This window comes from Telopea speciosissima, chromosome 10 (assembly GCF_018873765.1).
Source record: "Telopea speciosissima isolate NSW1024214 ecotype Mountain lineage chromosome 10, Tspe_v1, whole genome shotgun sequence".
Classification (NCBI taxonomy): domain Eukaryota; kingdom Viridiplantae; phylum Streptophyta; class Magnoliopsida; order Proteales; family Proteaceae; genus Telopea; species Telopea speciosissima.
In genome coordinates this window covers 50611404-50621772 of record NC_057925.1, presented here as the reverse complement: position 1 = coordinate 50621772, position 10369 = coordinate 50611404, and the positions used below count along the sequence as shown (strand labels likewise).

The 10369-nt window shown below is 41.6% G+C and overlaps 1 protein-coding gene across 1 annotated transcript in view; it reads right to left on the bottom strand.

Moving 5' to 3' along the window:
* Positions 1-2448: 2448 nt before the first annotated feature.
* Positions 2449-10369, bottom strand: part of LOC122642427 (phospholipid--sterol O-acyltransferase) — a 43569-nt gene continuing 35648 nt past the window's right edge. The window contains exons 13-15 of the mRNA XM_043835899.1: positions 2779-2883; positions 2623-2707; positions 2449-2533 (exon numbers count right to left, since the gene is read on the bottom strand). Of these exons, the coding sequence (XP_043691834.1) occupies positions 2452-2533; positions 2623-2707; positions 2779-2883 (272 nt within the window). The 3' untranslated portion in view covers positions 2449-2451. The remainder of the gene's footprint in view (positions 2534-2622; positions 2708-2778; positions 2884-10369) is intronic.

Genomic DNA, 10369 nt, shown 5'->3' with positions numbered 1-10369 from the left:
GGGATGCTGTTATGAAGAAGCTGATTGTCACTCCATTCGTTTCGTCTGCGGACCAGTTGGCTGATATGTTTACGAAGTCTCTTTTTGGTCCTGCTTTCCAGAAGTGTTGTTCCAAGTTGGGCATGGGAGTTTGTTCGCTACCATTTCACCTAAAAGCTCGAATTGTTAGGGAAGGGCAGCGTAAATGTATACATCAACACTCCCTTGCACGTGCAGGCCAAGATCTTATGGTCCTTGCACGTAAAACTCACGCAGCTTTTCCTTCGCGGGGCACCAAGGGAGAAGAAATGTCGGGAAAACTCTTCTGATGCACATCCCAGGAGTTGAACACTTGACCGCCTTGCTCTGATACCATGTTTGCTACCGTTTCACCTAAAAGCTCGAACTGTTAGGGAAGGGCAGCGTAAATGTATACATCAACATTATATGCTCAAGCTTGAGGGGGATTGTTACGTTGTGGTCCTATAGGTTTCGTGGACCCCTATTGGACCCATTTTTGTTGGCAGTAGTTAAGGATGTCAACGGATATTCGAAAATCCGTATTCGATCTGCGTAAGTACCCGTTTAGGAGAATCCGAATCCATCCGAAAACTAATCGAGTACGAATATAATAATCCTCCTATCCGACCGATTATTATCCGATTCGTTTAGCAATCTGACGGTAATAAAATGTCTGAAATATATCTTTGTGTCCGTCTATCCGATTAAGTTTTTTTACTTTTATAATTTTATAAGTTAAGGTAATGTGATTCTTTTTCTAGATTTTCTATTGGTTTATATATATTGTTTTATGCATTGTGATACATGGAATCACACATGTATTAAAATAAATCAAAAGTAGAAAACGTAAGAAAATCAAAGACTAAGAAGAGTAGAAGAAAGGGTAGTGGCTGAACTCTCAAGTCTCAACCCTAACCCTCATCAACAAAATGATAAAGATGTCAATGGATAGGATGTTATCCGAATCCGTCCGAATATAATCAGATACAAATATGATAATGCCACTATCCAACTGAATTCAATCCGTTTACATCCTTAGCAGTAGTGAAGTTAGGATTCTAGTCACGATAGGGGGAGTGTCCCTATCGTGACTAGAGTTTTAGTTAGTTTTGGATTTGGTTATTAGGAGCTCTTAGTTAGGATTCATGTTTCCTTTATGGTTTAGTTTCCTTATTTGATTGTAACTTCAATTACTTGTTGTATGCAATAGTATAAATAAATAAAGTATGATGGGAAGTCTCTCTCTCTCTCTCTCTCTCTTTCTTCTCCTTTGTTCTCTGGTTAGTTCTTAGGCTCCACCTGTTGCAGCTAGTTACTGTCTTACGATCACAGTAACTAACAATTTGATCAGAGTTATATTTCATTTGGACCTGTCCCATTTCCATTCTCGTTTTTAAAACTACTCCTGGTACTTGGATCACAACCTTGCCTAGGATTACTCCATTCTAGAGCCAAAATAAAGGCCTCCCTGATATCAATCTCTCTCAAACATCTAGAAGGCTACACAACAACAACAACAACAACTCAGCCTTATCCCAAATAAATGGGTCGGCTACATGGATTCCAGAAGAAACATAATATTAATAATATAAAAGTAAAGGGAAGGAGCACACAACAATGACAAACTCTAGGGCATCGACCCAACTTAGCTACGAACCGCATCTTAACTGCTCAAAAATGAGCCCCAAACCTCAAGAAAGGAGTGAATTACAACAACAGCGCCGCAACAATCAAAGCCCAACTAAATGGAATCGACCACATGGATCTTCGCTCCCCAATCAGATTTATTTGAAGTCATACAAGGAGCAAGGCCTAAGCTAAGCATTTCTTTCTTCACCACATGGATCTTTGCTCTCCAAAGATCTAGAAGGCTACTAGCTCTGTAAAAGCCTCCTGAAATAGTTAACTTCAAACTGGTCCCCTCCTTCCCAATGTAGGAAGGAAATCTCACTATTGTTAATGTCATTGTCAACCATTCAGTGGGCCAGGTTACTTTGGACAGGACATCCATATCAATCCAAATGGAAATTAGGGATTGGTGGGCTGTACTGCCCACATATCATACAAGTACTTTACTCCTTGGTCTCATGTGTGTAGGCTCATAGTACACTTCAAATCCCACTCTTAATCTCTTAATCAAGTTGCCCTCTTGCTTCCCCTTGCAACTGTAGTTTGTCCATGCTTTACTTCCATGGACCTATAACCTGCAGGGTCACGTAGGTTATCAAGCCTTTCCTGCATCACTTCACTTTCCTTTTTTCCAATCAGTACTTTCTATAATTTTTTTCACTTATCCATTTGATGGCCATTCATTAGGAATGAATTTGACTTAACTTCATTTGAAATTGTTCATCTATTTTCCCAGTGCATATATGAAAGTGATTACTGCCAAAAGAGTGATACAAGGAGGGGGGGAAGAGGAAAAACAGAGAGACATACCTACCTTACGATCTATAGATAATGCAAGAGGAGATCAAATGAAGAATTCTTTAACCTGCAACTCTGTCCAAGGTGGACATCACCAAAAGTATACCTGGACCACCATATAATCAGTGAGAAATGGTTCTCTAATGTCTTAGATTAAAAAAAAAAAAACATCCTGAAAATTGGAAAGCAAAACACCTATATTCACAATAGTCAGGCCAGGCGCACCGAGCTTTTCCATAATCCCAGTAACAATCCTCATCCCTCAAAGGTCCACGTTTAGCTGTTCAAGATCTATTAGACTTTTGAAATAAATTGAGTAAAAAGAGATAAAAATAAGCAAAAACTATTCACCTTTTGTTACAAATTTTGATTCTGCATCAGCATGAATATCATGCCACATTTGGAGCCACAACTCTCGCATTAAAACTGGAGATCGGACAATGTTTCTGTGACTTGCTACAGGAAGATGATGCAACTTAAGTGAGAAATCCCTATTGTATGAGCAAGAAATCAAAAAGACAAGAAAACTTTGTACTTCTTAATAAGCAGATTACATGGAAGCCAATGTTCGTATGTGGAATGCAATTGCCCCTTGCAGGACCCAAAGCCTATAGAATTCATAAGCACACGAAGCTGTAGCAAAAAATGCAAACTTTATGTGGGAGCATCTGATCATGCAGCCAATAACCCTTTACTGTGATTCATATAGGCCATATTTGGAATTACCTCTGGCAATATTGGCTTCATTAGATATGGGTGTGTTAAGTTATGTAAACCCGATAAGGGTATTTTGGGTATTTTTTCTGTCTTTGTCCCCATAGCTAGTATAGTCGGCTATGTGGGAGTGTTCTTGTAATTCTGCCCTTCTTTGGAAAATTATAAATAAAGATTCTTGGAGATCACATTGATCATTCAAGCCATTCACCATATTCTGTTTTGTTAACATGGTATCAGAGCCAAACTCTCTTATCTAAGTTTTCAAAACCCACCTCCCTCCCTCTTCCCCTTGATTTTTTTCTCTCCTTTTTTTCTTGGTTCTCTTCCACCCCTTAGGGCAGCACTAATGCCTGCCCTCCATCCTACCTCTTTTCTCTATGTTCTAAATCCAACTTAAGCTCGATGGTTGCTGCAGCCCTTCACTGTGGATTTTGAAGTTTTCCTTTTTTGAAGATCAAGTCTCTCTCAAGGTTGAAGATTGATTTTCCATGGGTGGAGATTCTTCTGCAGTCCTGGCCAGCATCTATCCTATATCTACCGCAATTTTTTGAAGCCCCGAACCCAAAGTTGATCTCAACTTTCAGGGTTTTTTAAACCCTGACACCAATCGACTTTTTGGTTTGGGCTGTTCTCTGCTGCTGATTTTTTCAGAGGAGTTTTCTTCATCCAAGAAGGCTACTCGACCTTGATTTCAGCCACTGGTTCTGAGTTTTTGGCCAACATCAGGGTTTCTTCAATTTTTGGATTGATTTCTCTCTCATATCGATTCCAAATTTTATTTTTTTTTGTTCTTCTTGGCTGCCTGCATCGATTCATTGCTGCTTCAAGTGTTTAGTTGGCTGCAAGCATGACAGGCTCAGATTCTTATCCTGCAACTTCTGGGATTGATGGACAGACCCGGACAGATTTTCTTCCCCTTGCTGCTCCTATCAAGTTCGATGGCACTAATTATCTCATGTGGTCTAGGTCTACCTATTTGACCATTGCTGGTCGAGGGCTTACTGGACATATTCTGGGACTAACCCCATGCCAGCTGACCCTGGTTCTTTACAAGACAGATGGATGTCTCATGGTGCTATGGTAATGTCCTATTTGCTCCACTCTATGCAATCGGACCTCTCCAGCAACTACTTACTACTGGAGACAGCCCATCAAATCTGGAGTGCTGCCAAGGAGACTTACGAACAGGTAGGGAATGATGCTCAGGCGTATGAGATTCGTAAGAAGGTTCATGGCACCACTCAGAAGGAGCTGTCCATATCTCAATACTACGCTGCCCTCAAAAGTTTATGGCAGCAATTGGATCATTACTCCGATTTTCAGCCCTCTACTGCTACTGATATTGCTGCCTATCGCAAACATGTCAACAAATTCTGTGTGTACGACTTCTTGGCAGATCTGAATATAGAGTATGATCCTATTCGAGTGCAAGTTCTTAGCCAGTCTCCATTTCCTACCCTAGAGCAGTCCTTTGCTTTGGTTCATACAGAGGAGACTCGTCGAGCTGATATGTTGCATTCCCCTATTGTTGATCGCTCTGCCTTACAAGCTACTTCCAGCCCTACTTCTATAACCATTACTGATGGTGGTAATGCTGCCTCCAAAGAGCCTGTCAAGTGTGAACACTGCAACAAACCCTATCACACTAAGGCTCAATGCTTGAAATTACATGGGAAGCCTGCTGATTTTGAGGAGAAACGGGGGCGTGGGAAGTCCAAACCCAAGGCAAATCTTACTGAATCTACTGCTACTGCTGCTGCTGCCCCTTCTACTGCCATTGGTTTTACTCAGGATGAACTCCTGGCTTTCCGTCGCATGCTACAGGCCTCTTCCACTGCACCTACTATGGCATCTGCCCCTGCTGCCCCTCCTGGTTCTCACTTTGCCTCTGGTATTCCAGTCAGTAGTCATTGTGCATCGGCTGTCTCCAATCCTTGGATTATAGACTCCGGTGCTACTAACCACATGACTGGTTCCTCCCATGTGTTTCACCAATATTCTCCCTCTTCTGGGAAAGATATTGTTCGAGTGGCTAATGGTTCCCTTTCTCCTATTAATGGCAAGGGTTCCATTCGCTGCTCTCCTACCCTTACATTAAATTCTGTTTTGCATGTTCCCTCTTTTTCTACTAATCTGCTTTCTATTAGTAGTCTGACCAAAGATTTAAACAGCAAAATAACCTTTTTTCCTTCTCACTGTGTCATACAGGATCTGGTGAAAGGGACAACGATTGGTGGGGGTAAGGTACATAGTGGTCTCCACTTACTCAACACGGGTCAGACTTCTCCTCCATCAGCTTCATCTTCGGCTCATCAGTTACATTCAGCTACTTTTCCTGATCTCCATCTATGGCATTGTCGGCTTGGTCATCCTCCACTTAGAACTTTAGCTTCTTTATTTCCTCATTTAGTCAAAGATTGTAAACCAGATGAGTTTTTATGTGAGGCATGTGTTTTGGCCAAACAGACTCGCTCCAATTATTCTCCTTTAAATAAAAGAAGTGTTTCTCCATTTGCTTTAGTTCATACTGATGTGTGGGGCCCTGTCCGTCGTGTTTCCATCTTTAGCCATAGATGGTTTGTTTCCTTTATTGACTGCTTTAGTAGGACCACTTGAGTGTACATGATGCAACAGAAAAGTGAGGTTTTTTGTTGTTTTTAGCTTTTTCATCGTATGGTTCAGACCCAATTCAATGCCACCTTAAAAATTCTGCAGAGTGATAATGGCAAGGAATACATGGAGGGTCAGTTCCAAAATTACTTTGCTAAAAATGGAATAATTCATCAGACCAGCTGTGTTGACGCTCCGGCCCAAAATGGAGTGGCTAAAAGGAAAAATCGGCATCTTCTGGAAGTGGCTCGGGCCATTATGTTTGCACGGCAGGTTCCTTCTCAATATTGGAGTGATGCTATTCTCACCGCTGCCTACCTCATCAACCGAATGCCTACCCATGTACTCAATGGTCGTGCCCCTATTGACCTTCTCCAGGGTTCTTTTTTTGTGGTCCCCCCAAAATTTTTGGCTGTGTTTGTTATGCTCACAACCATCATCCTCATGGCAAGCTCGATCCTAAGAGCATTCGATGTATTTTTTTGGGCTATTCCATCACCCAAAAAGGATACAAGTGTTATCACCCACCCACTCGGCATTTGGTTACTATGGATATTGTCTTCCATGAATCCTTGGCGTATTATTCTTAGCCACTTCTTCAGGGGGAGCATAATTCCGGTTTTGAAGATGTGTCTGCTATCCTACCGGCTCCTATTCAGGGGGAGCCTTCTTCTCCAGAGCCTCCAACTTCAGTCTCTAGTTTGACTCCTATTCAGGGGGAGCGTAGACCTATGAGTCAGATTCCTATTGATAAAGTCTATGCCCAGAAGCACAAAGAGCAAGTTGAGACTACCACTACTGTACCTCTTCTCCAATCGTCAGAACTTGATCCAGATCTAGCTACTGCTACATCATTTGGTAAGGATCCTTCTCTTGACTTACCTATTGTTGTTCGTAAAGGCGTTAGGTCTTGTACCCAACATCCCATCTCCAATGTTGTTTCCTATGATTCTTTATCTTCTTCCTATCATGCATTTGTGTCCTCTCTTTCCTCTGTTTCTATTCCTCAGAAATGGCAGGAGGCGATTGTAGATCCAAAGTGGAAAGCAGATATGATGGAAGAGATGAAGGCCTCATCCAAAAATGAGACGTGAGAGCTAGTAGTTCTTCCTCCGGGAAAGAAACCAGTCGGCTGTAAATGGGTGTTTGTTGTCAAGCAGAAGATGGACGGGACAGTAGATAGATACAAGGCAAAACTTGTGGCCAAGGGCTTTACTCAAACCTAAGGGATCAACTATCAGGAGACATTTGTCCCAGTTGCAAAGTTGAAGACTGTTCGGGTTTTACTATCATATGTTGTCAATCTAGGCTGGGATTTGCAGCAATTGGACGTAAAAAATGCATTTCTCCATTGAGGGCTGGAAGAGGAAGTTTATATGGAGATTCCCCCAGGTTTTTCTTGTGACAAGACTCATGAAAAAGTTTGCAAACTAAAGCGGGCGTTACATGGACTGAAGCAGCCTCCTCGGGCTTGGTTTGCTAGATTCCATAAAGCAATGATCTTTGTGGGATACAAACAGAGCAATGCTGATCACACCTTGTTCATCAAGCAAAATGGAGATAAGATTACTCTTATAGTCTATGTCAATGACATAGTTGTGACCAGTAATGATGCAGATGAAGTTTTTCACTTGAAAACTTTCTTGGGATGAGAATTTGAAATAAAAGATTTAGGACAGCTAAGGTACTTCCTTGGGATTGAAGTTGCTCGTTCTCCTAAAGGCTTTTTTCTCTCCCAAAGGAAGTATGTTCTAGACCTACTATCAGAGACTGGTTTATTAGGTTGTCATCCTTGTGACACCCCTTTGGAAGCTAACACTCGTCTGAAAGAAAAGGATGGTATCCGGTTGACAAGGGACGATATCGACGGTTGGTGGGAAAATTGATATATCTCTCCCACACCAGACCGGACATAGCATTTGCAATAAGTTTGGTCAGTCAGTTCATGCATGATCCCTACTCCACTCATATGGTCGTTGTTCTTCGCATTCTCTATTACTTGGAGTCAGCTCCAGGAAAAGGGATTCTCTTGTCTCCACATGATCATCTTCGTATCGAGGCTTACACTGATGTTGACTAGGGTGGTAATCCTGAAAGGAAATCTACTTCAGGTTATTGTACTTTTGTAGGAGGTAACCTTGTCATGTGACGTAGTAAAAAACAAAATGTTGTGGCAAGATCCAGTGCTGAAGCAGAATTTTGTGCTATGGCCCAGGGCATCTGTAAATTATTGTGGCTTCAGAATTTGCTCCAAGATCTTAGTGATTTTGTTCATCATCCAATGATGTTGTACTGTGACAACAAAGCAGCAATCAGCATTACCCACAATCTAGTACAACATGACCGTACCAAGCATGTGGAGATCGACAGACACTTCATCAAGGAGAAGTTAGAGAGTGGGCAGATTTGTATACCTTTTGTGAAGTCCGGTGATCAACTTGCTGATGTCTTCACTAAAGGGCTACGTGGGAAGTTGTTTCATCCTAGTTTAGTCAAGTTGGGGATGTGCGATATTTATGCACCAACTTGAGGGGGAGTGTTAAGTTATGTAAACCCGATAAGGGTATTTTGGGTATTTTTTTCTGTCTTTGTCCCCGTAGCTAGTATAGTTGGCTATGTGGGGGTGTTCTTGTAATTCTGCCCTTCTTTGGAAGATTATAAATAAAGATGCTTCGAGATCACATTGATCATTCAAGCCATTCACCATATTCTGTTTTGTTAACAGGGTGTATGGTGGGAAGACAAAATTCCTGAACGGATTGATGGAATTTCAACTGTAAATATGAGGGTTAGTTTTGTAATTTCTCTGATGTATTTTTGTGTACAAGTGTTGTATCTTATACCCTCCAGTATAAGGGTATTCTTGTACTTGTATAATGTACAGTTTACCTATAAATATAATCTCTTTTGGATGAATCAATCAAGGAGATCACCCTCCAAATTAGATTTCTGTATTTTGGTTTCCTAGTCAATGTTCTGATCTTCCTTACATGGAATCAGAGCTGATCTCCGGATTCTCTGATCATCTCTGGCGGTGATCGTCTTTGCACTATGATTCACTGCGGCAGCCCCTCATGCCTTCATTAATACGCTCCTTCGCTGGCCGATGCACCCTCAGTCGCCACAGTGAGCCCTACTGCCCTCCACTGTGAGCCATGCTATCCCTTCTGCTCTGCTACTTCTCCTGCCCCTGCTATCCCTTCAGCTGGTAGGAATATCTCTTGATGGAGCATTCCCTGTCTGTTAGTCCCTTCCTGGTCGGAGTACCTCTTGCTGGAGCACCCCCACTTCTGCATCTTTCTGTTCTTTTCCTGTCAGCCCCCATCCAAAGCCTCAATCCCTCTGTTGGAAGCCTTCCTGTGCAATCGTCTCCATATGTGAGATTTATCCTTTTTCTCTGCAACCATAGCACCGCTAGTCCCTGCATCTTTGAGATCCCTTCATCATCGCACCACTGCCTTTCCTTTTATTTGGATAGAAAGGAATCGGGTTTTCCATGAACAGGATACACCAAACTCACATCGGGTTCTTTACCATATTTACCAATGGATAGCAACACCTGACCATAGATCACCTGCTACACCCCATGAGGAAACCCAACCTGATCCTACAGATTCCATTCCCAACTGTTCTGGCCCTTCCTACTCTGCCTTTCTTAATTCAGATTTCCCCAATGATCATTCTATACTTGTCACTGATGGGAGCTTTCATCCCATTTCTAAAGATGGTGGTTGGGCTTCCATACTAATATTACATAAAGATTTATTTGTCTACTCTTTTGATTATGGAAATTTTGTTCTGCAGATGAAGCAGTAGGAGAGGCAATTGAACAGGGACTACGAACAGCAAGGGAACAAGGCATCAAGTGCCTAGCCATCTGGATGGATTCAGCAAACCTTACCCAATGGTTGAAGGAGGAGAACTTTTGTCTATGGCCTTGGATGCTTTATCATCTTCTATACACTATCACTAATATTTTTGAGTATTTTGACTCTGGTTGTTTATAAGAAAAACAGGGATGTTATTTTGCCAGCTCGTGATTTGGCCACTAAGGGCAGAACCTCTAAGTTAGTTTCCAGGGGGACTTGTAACTTTTATGATCTATGTAATCTTTTGTAATGAATTTCTTTTTCAATTCATAAAAAATTTAAAAAAAAAAAAAAAAAAAAAAAAAAAAACTCCCCCAACTGAAATGGTGACAAAAGCTAAATTCACAACCAGGGCCTACAAGCTACAACCCACTGCCAGAACCCTCATTCCTTGCTTTTTTCCAGTAAACCACTGGTAAATCACCTAGAATAACTGCTTCAAAACCCTAACATACCCTAGCCATTAAAACAGTTAGATCCTTACTCTCTATTTCCTGTTCAGGCACAGCAGAACAAGCTATAAAACCATCACTCAACCTGACAAACATCTCACTTTGTAAACCCTAATCAATCTTATTTCATTGCAACCCTCTTCTAGACCTAGACAACATTTTTCTCTCCTAATTAAATAAAGCCAATTGCTTGGACGTTCTAAAGTCTTTGGGTTTAATTTCATTCTTTTTTTTTAAGGCGTACCCAGTGCCCGAGGCTCCTGCCATTGCGGGGTCTGGGGAGGGTCATAATGT